This window comes from Kwoniella botswanensis, chromosome 1 (assembly GCF_036426115.1).
Source record: "Kwoniella botswanensis chromosome 1, complete sequence".
NCBI classification, from domain to species: domain Eukaryota; kingdom Fungi; phylum Basidiomycota; class Tremellomycetes; order Tremellales; family Cryptococcaceae; genus Kwoniella; species Kwoniella botswanensis.
Genome location: NC_088599.1, coordinates 13,945,688 through 13,968,699, shown reverse-complemented (window position 1 = coordinate 13,968,699; position 23,012 = coordinate 13,945,688). Strand labels below are relative to the sequence as shown.

The 23,012-nt window shown below is 43.9% G+C and overlaps 10 protein-coding genes and 1 non-coding gene across 11 annotated transcripts; 6 read left to right on the top strand and 5 right to left on the bottom strand.

Moving 5' to 3' along the window:
- Positions 1–292: 292 nt before the first annotated feature.
- On the bottom strand, positions 293–2,751 carry L199_005274 (uncharacterized protein; the record flags this gene model as incomplete). The annotated part of the gene is made up of 11 exons (XM_064890986.1): positions 293–860; positions 932–1,014; positions 1,077–1,208; positions 1,270–1,352; positions 1,412–1,422; positions 1,505–1,538; positions 1,619–1,840; positions 1,924–2,040; positions 2,101–2,153; positions 2,225–2,542; positions 2,597–2,751. The coding sequence occupies 11 exons, from the start codon at positions 2,749–2,751 to the stop codon at positions 293–295; spliced, it is 1,776 nt and encodes a 591-aa protein (XP_064747058.1).
- Positions 2,752–3,150: 399 nt separating this feature from the next.
- On the top strand, positions 3,151–4,465 carry L199_005273 (uncharacterized protein; the record flags this gene model as incomplete). The annotated part of the gene is made up of 3 exons (XM_064890985.1): positions 3,151–3,228; positions 3,309–3,833; positions 3,935–4,465. 3 exons carry the CDS (start codon positions 3,151–3,153, stop codon positions 4,463–4,465), a joined length of 1,134 nt encoding a protein of 377 aa, XP_064747057.1.
- A 308-nt stretch (positions 4,466–4,773) lies between these two features.
- Positions 4,774–5,565, bottom strand: L199_005272 (uncharacterized protein; the record flags this gene model as incomplete). The annotated part of the gene is made up of 4 exons (XM_064890984.1): positions 4,774–4,986; positions 5,069–5,320; positions 5,421–5,503; positions 5,559–5,565. 4 exons carry the CDS (start codon positions 5,563–5,565, stop codon positions 4,774–4,776), a joined length of 555 nt encoding a protein of 184 aa, XP_064747056.1.
- Positions 5,566–6,031: 466 nt separating this feature from the next.
- On the top strand, positions 6,032–7,259 carry L199_005271 (H/ACA ribonucleoprotein complex subunit 1; the record flags this gene model as incomplete). The annotated part of the gene is made up of 4 exons (XM_064890983.1): positions 6,032–6,098; positions 6,245–6,310; positions 6,388–6,672; positions 7,033–7,259. 4 exons carry the CDS (start codon positions 6,032–6,034, stop codon positions 7,257–7,259), a joined length of 645 nt encoding a protein of 214 aa, XP_064747055.1.
- A 183-nt stretch (positions 7,260–7,442) lies between these two features.
- On the bottom strand, positions 7,443–8,505 carry L199_005270 (uncharacterized protein; the record flags this gene model as incomplete). The annotated part of the gene is made up of 5 exons (XM_064890982.1): positions 7,443–7,585; positions 7,749–7,821; positions 7,880–7,963; positions 8,052–8,184; positions 8,267–8,505. The coding sequence occupies 5 exons, from the start codon at positions 8,503–8,505 to the stop codon at positions 7,443–7,445; spliced, it is 672 nt and encodes a 223-aa protein (XP_064747054.1).
- A 605-nt stretch (positions 8,506–9,110) lies between these two features.
- L199_005269 lies at positions 9,111–9,226 on the bottom strand. The gene has a single exon (XR_010449966.1). It is a non-coding gene; the product is annotated as a 5S ribosomal RNA (ribosomal RNA).
- Positions 9,227–9,636: 410 nt separating this feature from the next.
- Positions 9,637–10,534, top strand: L199_005268 (uncharacterized protein; the record flags this gene model as incomplete). Its single annotated transcript, XM_064890981.1, has 4 exons — positions 9,637–9,816; positions 9,904–10,033; positions 10,170–10,342; positions 10,415–10,534. 4 exons carry the CDS (start codon positions 9,637–9,639, stop codon positions 10,532–10,534), a joined length of 603 nt encoding a protein of 200 aa, XP_064747053.1.
- A 919-nt stretch (positions 10,535–11,453) lies between these two features.
- L199_005267 (uncharacterized protein) lies at positions 11,454–12,308 on the top strand (the record flags this gene model as incomplete). Its single annotated transcript, XM_064890980.1, has 2 exons — positions 11,454–11,802; positions 11,872–12,308. The coding sequence occupies 2 exons, from the start codon at positions 11,454–11,456 to the stop codon at positions 12,306–12,308; spliced, it is 786 nt and encodes a 261-aa protein (XP_064747052.1).
- A 318-nt stretch (positions 12,309–12,626) lies between these two features.
- Positions 12,627–14,894, bottom strand: L199_005266 (uncharacterized protein; the record flags this gene model as incomplete). Its single annotated transcript, XM_064890979.1, has 5 exons — positions 12,627–12,917; positions 12,981–13,327; positions 13,472–13,835; positions 13,945–14,730; positions 14,802–14,894. 5 exons carry the CDS (start codon positions 14,892–14,894, stop codon positions 12,627–12,629), a joined length of 1,881 nt encoding a protein of 626 aa, XP_064747051.1.
- Positions 14,895–15,551: 657 nt separating this feature from the next.
- L199_005265 (uncharacterized protein) lies at positions 15,552–19,080 on the top strand (the record flags this gene model as incomplete). The annotated part of the gene is made up of 13 exons (XM_064890978.1): positions 15,552–15,773; positions 15,841–15,954; positions 16,021–16,460; positions 16,529–16,677; positions 16,742–16,997; positions 17,064–17,208; positions 17,269–17,499; positions 17,562–17,900; positions 17,990–18,229; positions 18,298–18,622; positions 18,709–18,836; positions 18,900–18,970; positions 19,026–19,080. The coding sequence occupies 13 exons, from the start codon at positions 15,552–15,554 to the stop codon at positions 19,078–19,080; spliced, it is 2,715 nt and encodes a 904-aa protein (XP_064747050.1).
- Positions 19,081–19,657: 577 nt separating this feature from the next.
- L199_005264 (succinate dehydrogenase [ubiquinone] flavoprotein subunit 1, mitochondrial) lies at positions 19,658–22,602 on the top strand (the record flags this gene model as incomplete). Its single annotated transcript, XM_064890977.1, has 11 exons — positions 19,658–19,762; positions 19,851–19,909; positions 20,013–20,053; positions 20,131–20,257; positions 20,488–20,575; positions 20,640–21,111; positions 21,197–21,494; positions 21,673–22,029; positions 22,106–22,204; positions 22,268–22,393; positions 22,461–22,602. 11 exons carry the CDS (start codon positions 19,658–19,660, stop codon positions 22,600–22,602), a joined length of 1,914 nt encoding a protein of 637 aa, XP_064747049.1.
- Between the last annotated feature and the right edge of the window lie 410 nt (positions 22,603–23,012).

Genomic DNA, 23,012 nt, shown 5'->3' with positions numbered 1-23,012 from the left:
GCGTATGACATGTTACTATATGTCATATCTCGATGCTTCTTCACCCTTCGATAGTAAGATCCCATTCACATAGGACCGCATCCAGAATCAACCACCAGTAGAGGATATTCTGAATACATCTTTTAGAGTGTTCAGATCTGTAATATCAGGAAACTGATTGCATGCGTACAACATGATTATATATCAGATAATATATATACAAGATACCACCGAACGTCTCATAATGAAAGTACTACCGAAACTGTATCAGTAGTCCAAAAGGTACATACTTTGTATTGATGAAAATACTTGACTACGCCCTAACAACAGTACTACTAACCAATTTCCTCCTCTCCCTCTCACACAAATCCAATACACCTTGTCCTGTAAAAGCCAACACTTGATATTCAGTATGTTTCGATAAGTTACTCAGATTCACCCTGAAATAATTCAAAGTTCTAATGACATCCAATCCTTCTGCTCCCCCTTCTTTTGAGGTAGTCGGTTTCACTTTTGATAATTTCTTACGTACCCAGCCACTCGAACTAATTTCCTCATCGTCCTCCAACTTTGGATGTGGAAGGGTGACTCCACCTCTCGGATGACTGGCTTGATCCTCATGCGATAAGTTAAGGTTAAGGTTAAATTGACTCGTAGAATAATCAATCTCTGCTCGTCCATTCGTATAGGGAGGGGAGAATGGTCGAGCAGGTTCGTGCGTGGCTGAAATGGATGATGATCGCTTTTTAAGTATGTTAGGTCTAAACGATGAAGAGGTAGAGTGGTCGGTATGTATTTGTGGTGATTGTGAGGACGAGGGTAGATGACGAGTTTGAGAGAGAGAAGATATGGCTGTAGATCGGATATCCTTAGGCATCGATCTTATCGAACGATAATGACGAGTCAGTGGGCAAGAAAGGCGATCACAATTGGATAGGATGATATCATTTACCTTCCTGGATCAAACAGCAACAAATTGATATCACCCCTTGAATTCTCTTCGTACCCTATAATGGTCCTTGAGTGGCCAGAGTGCTAGACAAAAGGATGTTTATGAGCTTCAGCGTATTATCCTCGAAGGGAATTGCGTAGCTCACCTGAAGGATAAGTGGGAATTTCTTGGATGTTCTGATCACCTCGCCCCTCCCGACTCCTCCATCTTGGGTACGCATCAAGACGTCGAAAGCGGATCTGCTATCTCCATTGAACTGGTGTTCGTTTCCATCCGACTAGGTAGATGTATGCCGGTGATCAGCAAGATATCTACCATAAAACAGCTCAGAAACCCACAAAATACGCTTTAACCCATCTCTGCAATGCTATATGTGCAGTCCTAGATCCATCTTTCGTATCTTTTGGTTTGGGGAAATCGTCTAAACATTTCGTAGGCTATCTGTATACTGTGATGACTGCACAAAATGATATAGCTCACATAATTCGCATCTGTAGCAATGCATGGGCATTATCGGAATGTCATCAGCTGTCTGACAGTTTGACTTCAACCTGCATAGAGCAGCTGACTCACGGTATACCCTTGTACGTAAACATGGCATATAAATCTATTAGGTTATCGATCTAATCAGCTACATCCTTCGCCAATTAAGAACATCGCGACAACCATAGCAGAATGATCACTTACCGGACGGACCAATCCATTTCCTCGTACCTAATATCTTACCCTTTAATTGCTTTTTACCTTCCGGATCGTACCCTTCTTCCCAAGCCTCTTGTATCCATCCTTGTACCCTCCTCACGCCAAGCTCTGCACCGTTATTCTGCCTATCGAATATTGGCTGATAAGTCGGTATAGAGAGTAAGGAGGATATTGACATTAGAGCATTTCGATATCCACAGCCCCATCCTATCAATACCACGAATAGATCAGTGTAAATATATGCCTGTGGAAGTGATATGGTTAGAGGAGATGTATGTAAGCAGGCTTACCCATATCGAATTTCCATATTCCCTTGATATGCGTTATATCCCTGCATAGGACTGCTTGTCGGGTTATACCGTGATGAGAAGCTTTCCGTAATGTCTGAGCGAGGATTGGTATGACACCTAAGATGGAACGTGAGCTATGCTTTCGATGGAGTCCTCATCATTGCTCAATCAGCTCACCAGGTGAGAAATTACTTGGTATATCCGCAGTCGAGCCACTGATAGGATCCCACCTGTTCTCCTACATCAGTTATCCTGCTTCCTCCCACTGTCTTATTAGAATTTGATCCGTGATATGACTTACCACTGATCACCTCTTTCCACCTTCCTTCCCGTCCAATCCATCCATCCTCCAGGTCTAGCCGGTCCATCCCACCCTTCATCATCCGCCTGTTCATCCCTTCTATTCTGTAAGCTCGAAGTGGTATTGACTGTAAAATCATAATCCAGATCCAGTTCTTCCTCGTCATCTCTGATAGATGCTATTGACCGACGTCGTTTGAGCGATGCTTGGGGAGACAAGGGTGGTCCATCCAGACACCCGTTGACGTGGGTCTGAGCTTCGGTAGGCGAGAGGAACGATAGTGGGAAATCACATATTGGACATGTATCTGACTCGTTGCTGAGACAAAAGTCAGCTAGATCCATGAACATGTGTCCGTGTAAGTAAGCTCACTTTACTCCTGCTTTGTGCATTGTAGGCTTCTCCTGGGATGTGTTGATAGGGGGTGCGGGTGTTGATGGTCCAGCTTCGAAATGCGAGTTTACATGATAGGCGAAAGCACCTTGGTCGGCGTTTTGCACTTCACCACAGACTGGACAAGTTGACATTGCGCTAACAGGTCTGTTTGTCTCTGTGCTGGGAGGGAAGTCAGATCGGTACTTTATATGTACACTTTCATATGATCTGTGATGCTATTATACGATCGAATGATGACTGATGAGGGATGAGGGATGATCTTATGCTGTGCTCTTCTTTTTCCGTTGTTGATATTACTCGTATGCTGTTCGACTGTCCTGCCTCCACCCAGGTTGATATCCGAATAGATGGATGCTGTGGAGACCCCGCATCGGACGGACTCTGGTTCGATTGCGTGCCATGCTCAATTCCAGATAATTCAACAGCTCGTACCCAAAAAAAAGTGAATTTAACGTCATTCACACACCTCTCACAATCGATCCCATCCATACCCCATTCAAGACCATCTCACTCCTCACTGGCATACACTCATGTCCGATACAAGAGCAGAAGCTGAAAAGGAATTAGAAACTGTAGAAATGAGTGGAAACTTAGAAGACAGCCTAGGTGTGAGTGCTTCGGATTTGCTTGTTCATTCGATCCTCCCCTCAAAGAACGATTGAAAGCTAATGACACTGGTGATTCACAGTCCGCCCTTGAATCGTCATTCAACCTTCCACCACCCCCTCCCCCACCCGCTAAGGGCAGTGACTCAGCTCATGAACCCACTGCTATCCCCGAAGAGACCGTCGCGGCCACTTCGGAGCCTATCGAGGGAATGGCAGAGTGGAAAGATACCTTGGAGGGATACACCAGAGAATGGCAAGCTGAATCTTCCATCGCGAGAGAGAAGGCTCTGAAAACTAGACAAAGGATCGAAAAGGAAAATGCAGATGCCGAGAGGAAGATGAAAGAAGAGTTGGAAAAGGAGAAAAAAGCCAAATTGGCGGAAGAGAAGAAAAAGAGAGATGAACAGAGATTAAAACAAGAACTTGAAGCTGAAGCTGAAAGCAAGAAGGGCGGTCTAAAAGGACATGGAGGAGATAGAGAGAAGAAAGTAAAAGAAGCTTGGGAACTTGTTGGAGATAAAAAGGGTGATGATCAGACCACGGCTGAGACTGATGTGAGGGGTCCTACGGGCAAGGAACAATCGAAGAAGGAAGCTTCCAAGCCTGTGAGTGGGCGATCTCGCTCCTCTTGTTATTGGACCTGTTGCACAATGACATAAATTCATTTCCATCGTCCTAGTATATATCTGACTCTTCCTTTTCGCAGCTATCCTATGATCCCACTCGATCTACCGATCCCATCCCTCCAATCTTCCAAGACCCCGTACCCGCCAGTCAGACCACCGCTCCAACCGAATCAGCAACCTTATCCAGACACTCTGCAACTTCCGGCGCATGGGAAGAACTTTCTCGTGGTTCACCATCCGGATCATCAGGAGAGGAAGTCTCAAGACCTCAATCGAACTCTGAAGAATCGGATATTGTCAATATTCCTTCTTCATCCTCTAAACGAGGCGGTGATCATCAACACCCCCAACCACCTTCACAGCCTCCTTCACTCACTTTGAGCTTGTTCAACCCTTCTCAATTGACTTTCCGAAGGGTGTTAGCTGTTATCGGAATAAATCTCGTATTACCCTTTGTGAACGGTGTTTTCCTAGGATTCGGTGAGATCTTCGCTAGAGAGGTGGTCAGAGTAGGTAAATTGGTTTGGAGAGGTGAGAGAACGTGGTTCGGACTGGGTAGAGGCGCAGCCGGAAGAGGTACGAGTGGAGTAGGTCTGAGTGGTGGTTTCTAGATTGTTTTGAACATCGCAAAACGAAAGATATCATGGGTAGAGGTACGGATTACAGTAGCTTCATAGATACATGTATGATATCTCGATAATTTACATGTCATGATATATCATTTTATACATACATTAGTTCGTACATGTTCCAGATCCAAAAAATGGCAAATCACTCGAGCCCGTGTAAACTTATCAAGAGAGGAAATTGCGTTAATATCGTAAATGGGATAAGGATAACTCGTTATGGACTTTCTAGTCTATTGGTTCCACTCCCTTCTTTCATTCTTTTGAACGGCTATAATCTTTGATATGACCTCTTATCCTCTAGCTTCTAGTTTACCCACTAACCAATCCATACCCTCGAACAATCCTATCCCAGTTAACGCACTACATCCCATAATTTGCCATTCCCTCTCTCTCAGATCTGTCAGGCCCAACGCTTCCGAAACTTGAGCGGGTGTTAGACGTCCTTGTGATATGGGTAAATCCTGTTTATTCGCCAACACCAATAAAAGGGATGTTTTCAATTGCTACACAAAACAATGACAATGTCAATTTTTGAAAAACCTTGCGAATAAAGCCGTTGACCCATTTTGTTGATGGTGAACTTACCTCATCTGCAACTAATTTCATTAATTCCTGCTTGACCATACCCAATCTCGCACTATCGCTCGAATCAATGACCAATATAATCGCTTCTGTCCCCAGGAAATACTGCGACCAACTTGATCTTAGGGAAGTCTGTCCACCTATATCTATCAAGCCGAATCGTACACCTTTGTAATCGTATATCTCATGGTTGGATCCGACGGTCGGTGCGGAAGCTACGACGGAACCCATCGTTATCCGATAGAGTATCGTTGACTGAAGAGAATCGAGAGAGAGACTCAGTATAATCCCTTTGAGGAAATTATAGAAGAAAAGTAGGGACGGAAAGGAATGAGTATGACCATGATAGACTCACTTTGCCAGCACTGTCTAATCCCAGTATCAACACTTTAGTTTCTCGTTTCGAAAATAGACGCGACCATAATGAAGAAAAGGTGACTGAGGGAGGAAGCAATCAGCTGAAGAACGACATGACCACAATACGCAAGCTCACCTCCCATCTTTCTCGACTGCGTGATGCTCTTGCTGCGTCTTGACTTTGTGAGATCTAATGCATGGCAATCATCGGTATGATCGAGATACAAAGCAAGGGTGGAGATGATCTTCAACAGTCACTCTGCGGTCGAGACGAGGGAAACCCATGTGATGACCACGTGTCTTTTGACCTTTTCTTACTTGTACATCCCATTTAAGCGGATGAAAAAGTTGGAATTTGTCGAAAAGACCAATCTACCTCCCCTTGGACGATTTCGAAGTAAGGTGGTACTAGAGAACATTGCATATATATACATCATTTACCTACCCACAGATACAAATTCAGCAGATCCTCAATCCAACCTACTACCAGTAATTTCGGCTTCAGCAGATCGACTGGAATACGAAAGTCAAGTGCTTCGAGGAGATAATCAGCATATCTTAAAACGTCAACATTCTTTCGACCCTTCAATCGATACTAACTGATTAGCTATGAGTGGACGAGGTGGTTTCTCAGGTAGGGGCGGTGGTGATAGAGGTGGAAGAGGTGGTTTCAGAGGTGAGTGATCATGCCTGTAAAGGATCAAAGTTTGAAAGCGGAGTCAGAGGCTGGATGAGCAGCTTGTAACATTCAGTGATACCTCACAGCGTTATTTGTACAGAGAGATTATGTATATACTGACTCTTTTCTCTCGTAATCTATAGGCGGTGGCAGAGGTGGAAGAGGTGGATTCGGTCAGAGGGATTTTGGACCACCCGAAACCGTACAGGGTGAGTAATTTTTCCTCCTTGAACAGTATCCTGGTCATATGGAATCGCTGATTGACGTGATTAACATATACTTTCAGAAATTGGTTCCTTCCTCCATCCCGTCGAATCCGAGATGCTCTGCTCTCTAGCGACCCCTACCAAAATACCATATTTCAATGCTCCCATCTACCTGCAGAACAAGACTCAGATCGGTAAAGTCGATGAAATCCTCGGTCCTATAAATCAAGTTTATTTCACTGTTAAGATGGATCAGGGGATGTTAGCTTCCAGTTTCAAAAAAGAAGATAAGGTTTATATCTCCGGTGAGAAATTGTTACCTATAGAGAGGTTTTTACCTAAACCTAAGACTGCTGGTGGAAAAGGTATGTTATAATCTCATTTCATGTGGATCCAGGGATGAGTCGCTGATATTTGGCTTGTTTTGAACTCTCTGTTCATCCCATAGTCGAGAGTGAGTATACATATTCTCACTTGTTTCGTTACGAACCGTTTCCTCTCTTTGCGTATTTGCATACATGACCTCTCCAATCTCACTACTATACTCCACACCCACCCAATACATGATGATACATTAACTCAGCTCACTCCGAAACATCTATCAAAGATATTCTTGAGGCTATCTATATATATTATATCTGATCTTTCCTATCTTTTACTTCAATATCAATATTGTATTCATAAAATAGGAGGACCAAGCTGACTTTGTCACTGTCGCGTTACAGAACGAGGCGGTGCTCGAGGTGGTAGAGGAGGTGCAGGCGGCCGAGGCGGACGAGGCGGACCTCCAGGTCGAGGTGGCCGAGGTGGATTCTCAGCCCGTGGTGGACCTGGTGGAAGAGGTGGTGCCCGAGGTGGAGCAGGCGGTAGAGGTGGATTTGGAGGTGGTAGAGGTGGTGGTGCGCCTAGAGGAAGAGGCGGTTTCGGTGGTGGAAGAGGTAGAGGTCAATAAAACAAATTCATTTAGATCAATAACCTCCAACCCATTTTCTTTCATTTATCTTGATTTCGTTTCGGGCATGTATTTTTTACCTTATTGGGTTAACTGAGTAACCGCTTTGTCCATTCGCAAGATACATAATCGACATTCATACATAAATTAATCGTCCTTCCTCTCATTTGATCAATCTAGACATTACTCTTCGTCGGATCGTACTTGATCTACAGATCTACTTCGTTCTACCAAAGGTAAATTTTCATCCTCGTTTTCCAAACTCTCATCTTCAACTTGCCGATACTCTTTCGTCAAACCCTCTGGAACATACAAGCTCAAGAACACTGGAGGGAGCGCCATAAGAAACAGACTGATCCATGATATTTGACGTCCTAGCGACAGGAGTGGGTATTCAGTTGATATAGAGAATAACCATCTGCCGGAGAAGGGTATATACTACATGATCAGCTAAATGCTACTGCTCTACGAACAGGTACATTGGCTTACCCTGCGAAGGTGGGTCCGAAAGCTCTTCCTGATGCCTTATGAACAGTACAAAACACCAAATCAGATAAATAACCTGATCAGTACCATGAAAGAACGGATACCATACTATATGAGAATTCGATTATACTTACACCTGCGATTAGAGTGATGGCACTTCCTGTAGCTATCAGCTCAGGATAATCGTCGAAACAGGCCGAATTCAAATGATCGTTCATCTTAGAATCAATATATCGCAATATGTCAAAGTCGATGAACTCTCTTTTCAGTATTCCAAGCTGTTCGCAAAAAAGGGATTGTACTCACGGCCAACCCATCTGATGGAAGTTTTTCAGTGGTAATTGCACAATCATCGAGACCAACCAGGTCCAAACTCTCCCCAACCTTCCCATGCATTGCGCAAATGGTATAAGTAGCGCTTCGGTCGGAATGGTAATTACTGTTATGGTCAATGCTTTTCCAACACCATAATAGGTGTACACTCACCACACATCCTCCGAAATACAATCCACCCGACCGACTGTCCAAAACCCGAGCAGCCCGAAGCCAGAGCCGAAACCAAGAACCCCAGCGTAGCACACCTCTTCCTTCCGTTCTTATCGGCCGCCTTGGCCCAAAAGGGCGCAGCAGCAGCTTCAGCCAACATCAAACTTCCTTCTGATATACCTGCATACAAGCCTATCTTTTTCTTGGGTACTTCAAGGGAGCTCATGTACTCGACGATGAATGGGAAGATTAAACCGTAGGTCAGTGAGTCCATAGCGCGGAGCTGGAAGAAGGGAAGGAGAGTTTTCCACCGAATGGGAATGGGAACGGGTTGAGCGTGTAGGTGAGTTCCGTGTTCATCGATGGTTGGAGAGTGTTGAGACTCATGGTTTAAGATACAGTTAGTGTGCTCATGATCTGATGCAAGGGAAGGATCGTAAGATGATAGTGTACTATATTGATATCTGTCGTTGGTGATCATTGTCAATCGATGTATGTGAGTCAGTCCAGTATCAGTTTTATTCCAGTAGTAGTAAAAGAAGAGGTGAGTGAGAGATGCATGATGGTCAGGCTAGGTTTGCACATCTTCTCATAAGCCGCTTAGGAAGAAAGTGTGGTCTCTGATGTCAGCTTTCGCCGTTATTGATTCTATTCCCACTCATTTCGGAGATCCTTTGAGGGTCGAGGGTTAGAAGTTAGTCTCTCATCAATAAACAAAGTCGTCATCATTACTACTGTACGTCACACACGTCTACTGTAAACAGCTGTTCAGATACCTCCTTTCCCGTGTTTCTCGAACGAATGAGCTTATAATCGACCTTGCACAATCGAGTACACCGCAAATGTATTCTGCTTGAGCTGCTGGTAACCCAAAACAAAAACTACAGCACCCGGGATTCCCAAGTGGTCCCCCACCTTGGTACTAACCGAGCGACAGGCAACTTAAGCTTCCCAGAGCGGACGGGATGGGGCGTTTTATACCTTCTATGGCCGTAGATGAAGATTCTTGCGCGTTCATTTCAGTTATGTACTATGGATGGTTAAATACTCTCTCTCCCTCATCATTTAGATATTGACACGTCATCATCACTTACTCACCTATCCGGACGATCAATCAACCCGTTGGCCATCCAAACCGGAAGTCGGGTTGACGGATGAACCGGTTAATCCGGTTACTCGACCCAAAGGAGGGGGACATTACATTCCTCCTTTCTTTGGATGCAAGTATTGTATAAGCGAGAGTCACCATCAGCCAAGGTCAAGATCCATTCAAAAGACCTGCAATTGACATATAGCAATAAAATCTCTCTCCATATACTCTTGCACCGATCGCTACTCGTTGTTACATATACATATCGCTCTATCATTACTGTTCATCGCCCTCGATCCTCGAACATTGTTAATTATGCCTACCGCACTCTCACCTCTCCCGCTGAACGCACCTCAACAATGGACCAAGCCTACCTACTCCAACACCCATGGAGGGAAGACTTACAGACCGACTCATTCAGATTTGTTCAAAGTGGAGTTTACACCTCCACAGAGCGGTGGTGAAGAATACTCAAGTAGGCTGGTAGCTGTTCGAGTGAGTCAGATGCTCAATCTTATTAAGGCGCATCGCAGATTTTCCAGACCCTTTACTAATGCTAATCTCACTCGTGGATACGGACAGGACTTTGAACCAAACGAACGAATAACGAAACTTACCAATATATCTCTAGCACCTGAAAAAGCCTATTCGTCGGTACAATTCGGTAAAGGACAGAGGGATCACCTAGAACTCAATTCAGATTTATTATTCAGTAAGTCTGAGATTTATTTCCTCTCCCTTCTCTTCCATACCTCCGGTACTTCGTCCTTTACTTAATCCCAGGATGCGATATAAATATATGGGAAGCTGTGAAAAACGAGTTATTGATAATACATTAATGATTAAAGTGAACCACTCTTGCTCCCCTACCGCTGAAATTCACCTTACGTCCAATAACCCGGATCAGTGGGAAGTCCGGACCGCCTCGAAAGGCTTGAAGAAAGGAGATGCTATCACGTTCTTCTATCCTAGTACTGAGTGGGATATGGCTCAGGGTTTCCAATGTGCTTGTGGATTTGAAGTGAGTCGTATTCGTAGTGCACTACACCACTAAACGACATGCTGACATACCTTATGAACTCGATGTCTTTAGAATTGCTTGGGTGAGATAAAAGGCGCCAAGCATATCTCTCTAGAAGAGCTAGAATCTAGATCATACGTGAATGAACATATACGGCAGTTGAAGGAGACTCAAATACAAGGGGAGAAGTGAGGAAGTGAGAAATGGATATCTTTGGTTTATAAGGGACAATGAAGTTGTTCGTTGTAGCAGTCAAGTCATCAGCGAGTATAGAAAAGTAGATATGCATACGAGGACTTTTGCTTCGACAAGGACTTGTTCATAGTTCAATCCAATGAGCACTGAAAGCATGTACACCTCTGTACACCTCATTCACGTGACCTTACGCGATGTTACCATACCGGGAGATCACCTCAATCAATCCAATTGATCCGATTGATCCGTTGATCCGGTCGTGCTCAATGTGGTAGAAACGCGTCAAAGGAGTGTTACGCTACGTCATCCCAGTCATGTTTACAATTGTGGTTATGTTTGCCACCGTGTAGAGATAGATAAGGATGAAGAATGGGATTGGTATTGGTAAGTGGACTCGCTATCTCCTATCTTAGCGTACTAGTCAATCATCATTTGTTTGTCCTACTCGGACACGCACTATTCGAATACTTACTCGAGTGCATCATAACATAGCGACGCGTCTTGAGATAGATACCTCAATCTCTTATTTCTCTATCTTTGACCTAACCCGTCCTCTTCCCCAACCCCATCCCCCACTCAATTGCAGTCTAGTCTTATCAACGGAAACCCCACATTCCCGCATTCCCACATTCATTCCTTTCTGCTTTTCACACAAACACACATACGCGCATCAAATCAGTACCATCATCATCTATATACCTTAGTTGATCCTAATACCCACTTGTGCACGTGTATACAATACCGCCTTCTTATTGCGAGATCCATACTCCATCACATCCACGATATAACGACTTGCTGGTTCAAGTTATCAACTAACTCTATATCAACCACCAAATACCAATTCATCTTTCACGTCCAATCACCAATAACCAATCACTACCTCATCACATCTCTGATCATAATCAGACGCAACACAATGCCAATCCCACCTCGACCCATCCCAGTCCATCACCCCCGCCACCCCCACCACGCCCGCCAAACGAAACCTAAACCAGGTTCTTCTGTCCCTCGTAAATCAGGTATAACCTCGTCATCTCTCGAGTGGAGAGCGGAAATAGCCTTGCTCAATGAACTAGGTCCGAGGTCTGTTCCTCTACCTCTCCATTTGAGTGGGAATGGGAATGGGAATAGTAAAGGGGTAAAGATGATACACAAGAAAGACAATGAGAGTGAGAAGGATACAAAAGAAGGAGAAATGGAGGGAAGGAGAGAAGTAGGGTTGAAGGAATTGATTGACGATGGACGAGGTAAGAGGGAGAAGAGAGGTGAGTATCAATTGTTGTATATTTCACTGAAACTCAAGTATGATATTGATTATGAATGCTCATTCGCAGCTACTACAGCTACAACACTTGGATTCGATTTTATACCCAACCCTACCATCTTGACATTACCCGATATCGATACCGATTCTTCTCCCAACAAGAAGAAATCTTCCTCGTTATTGACCATATCTAAATCATCACCCATCGGACCCTCTTCATCACCTTTGGAAAATACACCACTCACACCTGGATTGTTGCCCCAACCTTCCTCTTCGCCCGAACCCGGACCCGAGCTGGAAGATGAAGATCAAGAAGATGATTGGGAGTATATCCCTTCGTTATCATCGCAAAGAAGCGTTGTTGATAACGACGATGATCATGATATCATTATCTTAGGGGAATTGGAACTGGAAGATGACGGAGATCTCAGGGGCTGCAATAGCAAGATGGGAAAGAAGTATAAAGACATTAAGAAGATTAGTTATGCTGATATTTTGGGTAATTAGATATACATATACATGCAGAGTAGTGAGGGACGTTCCAATTGGCTATGGGTTGGCTTGATCAATTTTAGAAGGGGAATTTCACGTTTGTTTGAGATATCCATGATATAATACTCGTAAATACGCAGATAATCTTGACCATAAAACATAAATACCAAACGCAACATTTTGTATATCATTGTACATTGTACAGTAAACTCACAGTAGAGGAATCAGCGAATCATGTGATGTATGTTTAAATCGTGGTACTTGTATTTGTCCTGGCACTTGGAAAGTGACATCTCTATTTATTTCCACACTTTACAGGATCATCTTATCATGTCATATCTTTATCCTCTTCCCACTCAATATCCAAGCTACCCCACAAACGACCAAACTGTATCCGACAAGTACCAACATTGACAGAGACCTCCCAGCATATATACTATTTATACAGATATTAACTAAGCCCGTCCCTAAATTAGCCACTAGGAAGATAATCAGGCCATTCCTGTTGATGGATTCTAGTAATGCGGGGGTGGGAATATCGGGGAAAGTGGACTCTAGAAGTAAGTATCCGAGCAGGAAGAGGGTATTGTATGATGCTATGAAAAGGACGTAGGGTGTATTCGCCTACGCACATGTTTTAGCTGGTGGTTCTACTTGTATCAATAGGTAAATCGATGATCCACTTACAAATCTTCTTGATACACCTCCATCACCCACCAGATCAAAATACAACCATCCACAGAGACTCATCCAATAGACCACAGCGTACCCGAACAGCTCCAAGATCAACTCTGTCCGTCTCTTATCGTAATGTCTCTTGATATGATCATCGACATTCTCAGTTACTCCTGTGAGAGAAGGAGGAGGGGCAGAGAGTCTCTGGATATGTTCACCTATGGATAAACCTAGGAGGTAGATCGATATGTATCCCGGTAGAGAAGATAGACCTTCTTTGTTTTGACCTAGTAGACCTGGACGGGATGGGGAGAGAAGGAATGACTGGAGTGAGAATTTGGTAAGGATTACTTGGTGAACTGATCACAAAATATATCAAGCGACCAAGCAGCAGTATCAGCAACAATACTCATAAAATTGTAGATCTGCACGACTTTCGTGATCATGAGCAACAAATGTAAGAAGGGAGATTATTTTTATCTTTTACGCAATGATCAACTCACTCAAACTTATTCCAATACCCAATACACTCCATCTAACCCACCCTCTCAAAGGTCTGACCAATACCCCGAAAATAGGTAATAATCCAATAGTGAAAAAGAAATTCCAATGAACTCCATATTCAGTTACATGTTCAGGATACTCTACACCTTTCACCATTATCAACCTTATAAAACCCAATATCAAAGTAGGTAAAGTTTTCTTGAATGCTTTGAACAATTCTTGAAATAAGGTGGAATTGACTTTACGTATGAGTTTCATTCCTGGTGAGTTGGGTGGTTTACCATTGTTATTGCTGCTTGGGGTGAGCGATTTAAGTGAGATTAGACCGAGGGAAAAAACGAATGATCCTACGCCTACGTCCATCTACATCGATAGCATATCGAAGCAGCAGCTTTTAGTCTATTTTTCATTGTATATCACAGGAGAATGGAGATCCGCTAGTTGATCCGCGAGTTGGGAGCGTATAACTTACCAAACTAGTCCCAAAATCTTCACATTTACCTAACCACCTTGGGGAAACTTTAAAATCAACTGCTAATATACAATGAACAGTCATAATCATCATATGTGCTCTGTATACACTCAAAAACGGTAATTTCCTTTTGGTTTTTGCATTGTCACCGGTGATTTGAATCGTACTTGGAGTAGAAACGTTTCGTATCCTTGATTTGGCGTTGGTAGGATAGTTTGATGATCCAGATGGATTTGAGAGCGAATCTGTCTCTGCGCTTGGTGGAGTAGGTAGGATATTGACTGTTATATTATCAGGACTAGGTTGAGGACTAAGTCTCCTTTTATTGACTCCATTACTGGTATTGGGCAATTTGGAGAACGGATCTTCGACCGATAATGTTGATGAAGGTGACGTAGGATTGGAACTGATCAATGACGGACTGGGAGAAGTTGAATATTCATGTGCACTGGCCAAAGCGACTTGAGAAGGAAGTTTGATAGGTGTATTCTGTGTTGAGGTAGTTGTCGAAGTAGGTTCTGCTATTTCTTCATCTGAGTCGGATTCTTCTAACCATGATCCCTTTGATTGACCTTTCTGACTGTTATTACTTATACTACGTCGACGTGATTTAGGAGATAATGAATAGGCTATTAGGGATAGAGTGATGAGGGAGATGTTGAATGTTATAGGGACAGTAGCGAATATGGTCACTCCCAGTAGAAGAGGAAGAGCGGAGGTGAGGTAATCAAATGTGAACGATGGTCGGAAACGAGGATAGAGAGTTGCGTATAGAACGTATGAGGTCTGCACAGAGATATACAGGAGTCAGCTCTGAGAAATGAGCGTGAGCTGATGAAGTAGGACTGGGAACTCACCCAAGCTACCAGACTGACAGCCAAGATGGTGAATATCGATGAACCTGGATTGTCGGATACGAATGCCTCTTTGGCTGATTTGTAGTCTGACATGGTCACTGAACTTGATGCTCGTATATGGTATGCTATCACGGTACAGAGTCCATCGTATGCGAGGTCGTCTATCCCTTTCAGCACTCTGGTTCGAAGGCTATGAGATGATTTTGCACAATGTCAGATCATGCCAGACAACGTTGCTAGACAACCTAGGACTGGTCTATCTATACATGGTCCTCCTCCACCCAAGCTCACTTTGCGTAACCTCCACTCTGGTGTCACTGTATGTATACGAGTACAGTACACCGCCACCATACAAATACCGATTCACCGTACAACCATGAGACGGGATCAAATTCGCCTCTCCTGGAAATAGCACATGGTCGTTTCAACCTTGCTCGTACAGACGGAAGGCTGGACATTAGTGGGCAAGTGGACCAATTAAACGACTAAGTCCCAACGAACTTAGTCGTTTTCAGTCTTTATTCAACCCATCTCGTCTGTCTCTCTTATATATATAAATATATCTGTTTTGGTTGGATGAGGATTGCCTCTCCTTCTCTCATCAGAACAATCAACTCTTTACTCTATCCTCTATATAATACTAAATTATATCCGATAACTCGTAAAAATCCATATCATCTCATCATCAAAAGATCTGCCTATAACAACACCTCTCAACTTCAACGCGTCCCATTACACACCGCAACCAAAATGTCAGAAATCACCTCTGCCAACGGTGCGTCGGACAACATGGCAGTTGTAGCTCCCAATTTGGAATCTACTCCTTCTATCATCGCCGCTCATGCACCTCAGGTGAAAGATGATGATGAGAGTATGAGCGAGGATGATAAACCGTTGATGAAGAAACAACAACAACAGAATAACAAAAGAGTCGGTGGAGGTACCAGTTCCAGTGAAGATGAGAAACCTCTAGTGAGTCAGTTCATATCACAAAGCGCTGTATATCGTTTATTGAACTGATGAATATGGTTCTGTGCAGAACAAGAGACCTAGAGTCTCGAATGGAGCTGCTAATAAGAAGAGAAGAGTGGTAGATAGTGATAGCGATGAGAGTGATGCTGGACCTTCAGTCAAGAAAGAAGCTGAACCAACAGTGAGTATGATTCAATCCGTTTCGGATGTAAAACATTCGTCATACTGAGGTGGTTTCTTGGTATAGCCAAAAACAAACGGTCCTTCCAAACCGCGTACATCCACTACCAAGAAATCTGCCATCCCATCATCCGACTCGGAACTTTCAGAGGATGAAAAACCACTTGCTAAACGAGCAACAGCCAATGAAAATCGTACTGCCAAGGCGAAACCCAAACCCAGTACCAAAGCAGCTAAGAAAGCCTCATCAAGTGATGAAGATGAATCGCTCTCCGAGGAGTCAGAGTCGTCAGAAGATGAAAAACCTTTGGCTAAGAAGAAAGCTCCTGCGAAACCTCGACAGAGTACTTCTTCGACTAAAGCCACCCCGAAAAGTAAGGTGAAGGCTGAACCCGAGAGTGAAGATGACGATGACGTGCCGTTAGCTAAGGGAAAGGCAAACGGACAGGCGAAACCTGCTGCAAAGGATAAGAAACCTGTGGTAAAGAAGGAAAAGAAGGTGAAAGAGTGAGTCGAACCAGATATCTCTTCTAACTATAGGAAGGCACGGACTAATCGGTGATCATGTGATGTAGGGAAGAAGATGAGGAAGACAAGTATAAGTGGTGGGAACAAGAGGCGTTAGGTGATGGAGAAGTGAAATGGACAACATTCGAACATAATGCTGTGTTATTCCCTCCGCCATACGTCCCTTTATCTAAGAACGTCAAGATGAAGTATGATGGTGAGTTTCGCATCAGCTATTGATCCTCCTGCCATCGCGTGAGCTGATATCATATCTTGTTCAGGTGTCCCACTCACCCTGCCGCCTGAATCGGAAGAAGTGGCTGGATTCTTCGGTGCGATGATAGAGACGGATCACGCCCAAGATGCTAAATTCCGAGAAAACTTCTTCAAAGATTTCAAGGCGATGTTAGAGAAATACCCTCCCAAGGAGAACGTCAAGGTGAAATCGTTGGATAAATGCGATTTCAAACCGATGTTCGAACATTTCGAGAGGGAGAAGGAGAAGAAGAAAGCTATGACTAAAGAGGAGAAGAAAGCGTGAGTGCTAGAATTCTGTGCTTACAAAAGATAAAGAGTGTTAATGTGACATATTGGTATTTGCAGGATCAAGGAAGCTAAAGATAAGATGGAAGCACCGTATTTGTTCTGTATGGTAGATGGACGTAAAGAGAAAGTAGGAAATTTCCGAGCGGAACCTCCTGGTTTGTTCAGAGGTCGAGGTGAACATCCTAAGAAGGGTACACTTAAGGTGTGTCTCAACTGTCGATTCTTTCCTAAGCTGGATCGATTAGCTGATTGATTTGACTAGCACCGATTACGTCCGGAAGACATTATCATTAACATTGGGAAAGACGCTCCCATACCTGCACCTAACATACCTGGTAAATGGAAAGGTGTCCAACATGACAACACCGTTACGTGGCTGGCACATTGGAAAGAGAATGTCAACGGCAATGCGAAATATGTGTTCTTATCTGCTGGATCATCCTGGAAGGGTCAGAGTGATAGAGCTAAATTTGAGAAGGCTAGGGAATTAATTGTAAGTTTATGTGATTCAGCGGTAGTTGGCTGAGACATAGCTGACCATCCTTTATGAGGTAGAAACACGTCGATAAGATCCGAAAAGATTATACGGAAGATCTGAAATCGAAAGTGATGGCTGACCGACAACGAGCGACGGCATTATACTTTATCGATCGATTGGCCCTCAGAGCAGGAAACGAAAAGGGTGAAGATGAGGCTGATACTGTCGGTTGTTGTTCACTTCGATACGAGCATGTCACGCTCTCTCCACCGAATACAGTCGTATTTGATTTCCTAGGTAAAGATTCGATGAGATTCTTCCAGGAAGTACAGGTGGATGCTCAGGTGTTCAAGAATATAAAGTTGTTTAAGGCGGAGCCGAAGAAGAAGGGAGATGACTTGTTTGATAGATTGACTGTGAGTAAACCCCTCTTTGCTAACACCTAATAGCTTTCTCAGATAAGGCTAGTATGGTTGACTAACTTTGTGTGTTTTTTTTGTGGTAGACAACTCTCCTGAATAAACATTTGAACAGTATGATGCCTGGTCTGACGGCCAAGGTATTCCGTACATACAACGCGTCGTGGACTTTCCAAAAGCAACTGAAACATACACCCAAGAACGGTACCATCGCTGAAAAGATCGCAGCGTACAATACCGCCAACAGGGATGTCGCCATACTGTGTAACCATCAGAAATCAGTCAGTAAAACTTGGGATGTTTCGAAAACTAAACATGAGGATAAGGTGGGTTAGATTTATTGCCCATCGCGGATCTTTTCGGTTCTAACTGGTACTAAATGCTATTATTTCAGATACGGGCCCTCAAATACCAAAGGATGAAACTTCGATTGCAACTCTTCTCGCTCGATCCCAAAATCAAGAAGAAGCGACCTGACTTAGCGGAAGACGAGTCGGACATGGACGAGGAATTCTGTGAGAGACACGAGAAGGAGTTACTTGAAAAAGCCCTTGATACCGCCCAGAAGAAGTTCGATAAGGATAATGTGAAATTAGAGGAGGAAGGTGAGAAGAAAAAGGATAAGAAGGATTTGGAAGAGAGGCTGAAAGAGATCAAAGAGGAGTTCAAGGAGTTGAAAAAGGAGAGGAAGAGTAGGAAGGTTGAACCTAGACGAGCTGGTGAGTTGCGAATCAATGTTGCATACTGTGTCTGTCTGAATGGAACAAGGGTTGGTACTGATGAGCCCGATGATGATAATTACTAGCTACGGAAGAAAAGTTGTTGGAACAGATACAGAAGATGGACGAGAGGATCGCAACTGCCAAAGTACAATTGGAAGATCGAGATAAATTGAAGGATGTCGCTTTGGGTACATCCAAGATCAACTATATCGTGAGTTTTTCTCATCGTTTTTGAATAAGGGTTTAGTATGACTGATGTTACATGCGAATGTAGGATCCACGAATTACTGTAGCATGGGCAAAGAAATATGATGTACCGTTAGAGAAATTGTTCTCCAAGACTTTGTGAGTTGTGCAATATCACGCTGAGGGATGATGTACTGATGTTTGCGTAATTCAGACGGGAGAAATTCCCTTGGGCTGAAGCCGAGGCTGATAAAGGGTGGATATTCTAGAGTATCTATGGTGTAGAAGCAGTAGAGGATTGATAGCTATAGCGTAGCCATGTATCATGTCAGTCCGTCGAGGAGATACAGCTCTGGTCGTTTGGTATTGTAGGGATATTGCATCAGGTAACAACATATCATCATTATCATTATTTCATGCATCTTTCCAATATGTCGTTCTTTGGATTTGACCGGTTACTCGAGTTACGCATCCTTTGCCATGTCTAGTCTAATGCTCCTCATCTGATTGGCTGTTCGGGTCGTATCGGGTCTATCGTGTGTTGTGTGGGTGATCGGGTCAATTCGGAGTGTTCATTGTAAAGTGGGAGGGTGGGATATGGTTCCTGATTGTCCAGAGTGGATGGTCGAATCGCATAACGAGTTTTTGATGGTGAGGTAGATGCATTTGCATGTGAATTGTCCAGAGATCATCTTGAAGATCGTAACAGGTATCGTGTAAAGCATACGCCACCTAATCTATCAATCCATCCTCAAGCTATCATCTTGGTAGATAGACCATCTCTCTCTTTGTTCCTTTACCCATCTCATCATCCTCTTATCCTCTCCTTCAACTACATCATTCGCCATGCTCTCGCTCTCACGAACACGCCTCTCGCGATCGGTTGGCAAGAATTTGTTAAAGAGGAATTATGTAGTTGCCTCGCAGACTCATAGGGCTAGTGAAGCTCCTGTAAGTGGAACTCATGCGCTCGATGTGGGAATAGCATCAATGAAAGGGCTGTGAAGCTGATCGATCGGACTCGTGCGATTAAAAATAGAACTTTGGTCAACATAAAGGTTATCCAGTGATTGATCATGAATTTGATGCTGTAGTTGTGTAAGTGATCTAATATACATACATCATGATCCCTGTTACTGTTATTGTAACGTGTCAGAAAAGTGAATTGGCGCTTAGCTAATGGGTTTCTTCTGGCGAATAGTGGTGCGGGTGGTGCAGGTTTAAGAGCAGCTTTCGGATTAGGTTGGTCCTCTCTCTCACTGCCACCGACATATAGTATCGTGTAGTACTTACTGATATTCATGATATGACATAAATAGCCGAAGGAGGTCTCAAGACAGCATGTATAACCAAACTTTTCCCTACCCGATCTCACACCGTAGCTGCTCAAGGTGGTGTGAATGCTGCGTTGGGGAATATGACAGAGGATGACTGGAGATGGCACATGTGAGTGTACAGTCAATGTATCAGAGGGCTGTACGCGATAGAAAGGACGGCGATCGAGGTGGGAAGATGGTAATGGCGGGCATGGAGTGTCGTCGAAGCGAGGATGAGATAGACTATCGGAACGAGATGTCTGGTTGAGAATAGAGCAAGAAACTACTGTGCCGACATCGATCGAAGAAGGCGAGAATCAACGTCAGTTCAGCAGCTGATGGTTATCTTCATAATCACAGGTACGACACCGTTAAGGGTTCCGATTGGTTAGGTGATCAAGATGCTATTCATTACATGACTAGAGAAGCTCCCAACACCGTCATCGAGGTGAGTTGGCTAGAACTCAACGAGAATGACGGCAATAGCTGATCTGGTGTATTCTCTGATGCAGCTCGAACATTACGGTGTACCTTTCTCGCGAACCAAAGAAGGCAAGATCTACCAACGAGCATTCGGTGGACAGTCCCTCAAGTATGGAAAAGGTGGACAAGCCTATCGATGTGCAGCAGCAGCCGATCGAACTGGACATGCCATCTTACACACCTTGTACGGTCAATCGTTACGACACAACACCAACTTCTTCATTGAATATTTCGCTTTGGACTTGTTAATGCAAGACGGTGAATGTGTCGGAGTGCTCGCGTTAAATATGGAAGATGGAACCCTACACCGATTCAGATCCCACAAGACCGTCTTGGCTACAGGTGGATACGGTCGAGCTTACTTCTCATGTACTTCCGCCCATACTTGTTCAGGCGATGGAAATGCTATGGTCGTAAGAGCTGGATTACCTTTGCAAGATTTGGAATTCGTACAGTTCCATCCTACTGGTATTTACGGTGCTGGTTGTTTGATCACTGAGGGTGGGTCGAGATTACTTTCATGTATCTCTGATATAGTACACATGTCGGGGTAATATACTGATTAGTAATGGTTGGTTGGTTTTAGGTTCCCGAGGTGAAGGTGGATACTTGCTCAACTCGGAGGGTGAAAGATTCATGGAACGATATGCCCCTACCGCCAAGGATTTGGCTTCTAGAGATGTCGTTTCCCGATCAATGACTTTGGAAATTAGAGAAGGTAGAGGTGTTGGACCCGAAAAGGATCACATCTTCTTGCAACTTTCTCACTTGCCTGCTGAGATTCTACATGAGAGATTACCTGGTATTTCGGAGACTGCTGCTATCTTCGCTGGTGTAGATGTCACCAAGGAACCTATCCCTGTGTTACCCACTGTGCACTACAAGTGAGTATTCTGCAACCCTGCCTTCTCTTACTCTTTCGCTCTCTTAGTCCTCTTCTCTTCTCCTTTCCTCCTTTTTGCCTTTCTCTACCTGTTTCAACTCCTATGCGCTTTGTCTCTCCTCTGTTTGATCATGCCTCATCGGACTCAACACATGCTGACGTTCCTACTTCTCTCTCAGCATGGGTGGTATCCCAACCAAGTACACTGGAGAAGTCATCACAGTCGACAAAGATGGAAACGACAAGGTCGTCCCAGGATTGTACGCCGCCGGAGAAGCAGCCTGTGTGTCAGTACACGGTGCTAACCGATTAGGTGCCAACTCGTTATTGGATATCGTCGTATTCGGTCGAGCGTGTGCCAACCACATCAAAGAGACTTTGGCACCCAACACACCCCACAAACCATTCAAGGATGATTTGGGTAAAGAATCGATCGCCAATTTGGATAAGATCAGAAACTCCACGGGACCTATGTCAACCGCTCAGGTTAGGTTAAACATGCAGAAGACTATGCAGACTGATGCTGCTGTGTTCAGGTGGGTAACAGGATTTATCTCGGTTTCGTTCTGATGCGGTGGATAACCAAATGCTTACTCATTGTCAATTTTGCAGAACCCAAGCTTCCCTTGATGAAGGTGTGAAGAAGATGACCGAAGTGTACAAGCAATACGATCAAGTTGGTATCAAGGATCGAAGTATGATCTGGAACTCGTAAGTTGTGTCGTGCCTCAAAACCTCCTTGTATGCATGCTGACTTCATGTCCCTCCTCGTAGCGATCTTATTGAAACCCTCGAACTCCGAAACATCCAACAGAACGCTATCCAGACTGTCGTCTCAGCCGCTGCCAGAAAAGAATCTCGAGGTGCTCACGCCCGAGAGGATTTCCCTGATCGAGATGAGTGAGTCATCATCCTACCTACTTCTCTTAATCGAACATGTTATACTGATGATACTCTTGATTCACAGCGAAAAATGGATGAAACACACTTTGTCATTCCAACACGACCCTGAATCACCAAAGGTTGACCTCTCTTATCGAGGAGTTATCGCCACGACACTTGACGAAGCTGAATGTAAACCCGTTCCACCATTCAAGAGAACTTACTAAGCTTGGTGGTAGTTGTGTATACGAGAATGATGGGAGGTATGTCCATATTTTCGGCTTGGTGATTAGTCGTAGATCCATATGTATTTAGCATATGGGTTAAAGTATAAATACAAGTATATATTGTATCCAATATCATTCTTCAGATGGAGAATCTGGAGAATTGATAGAAAGGTGTAAAAGATCGATGTGATGTCATGCATTTCCTTTTTTTTGGTTTTTACTGTTTCATCATTGATCATTCACTCCGACTCTACATACTCCATAGGATGTATCATCTCGTCTATCTAAGCTAAAGATTGATGGCAGAGGATATCAAGATGCTGCTTAGCTCATTGGATCGCCTCTTTGAACAATACTCGTTGACCAAAGCTTCTCCAACTTCTTTGTCATCTCTCGATCATTTGGGGAAA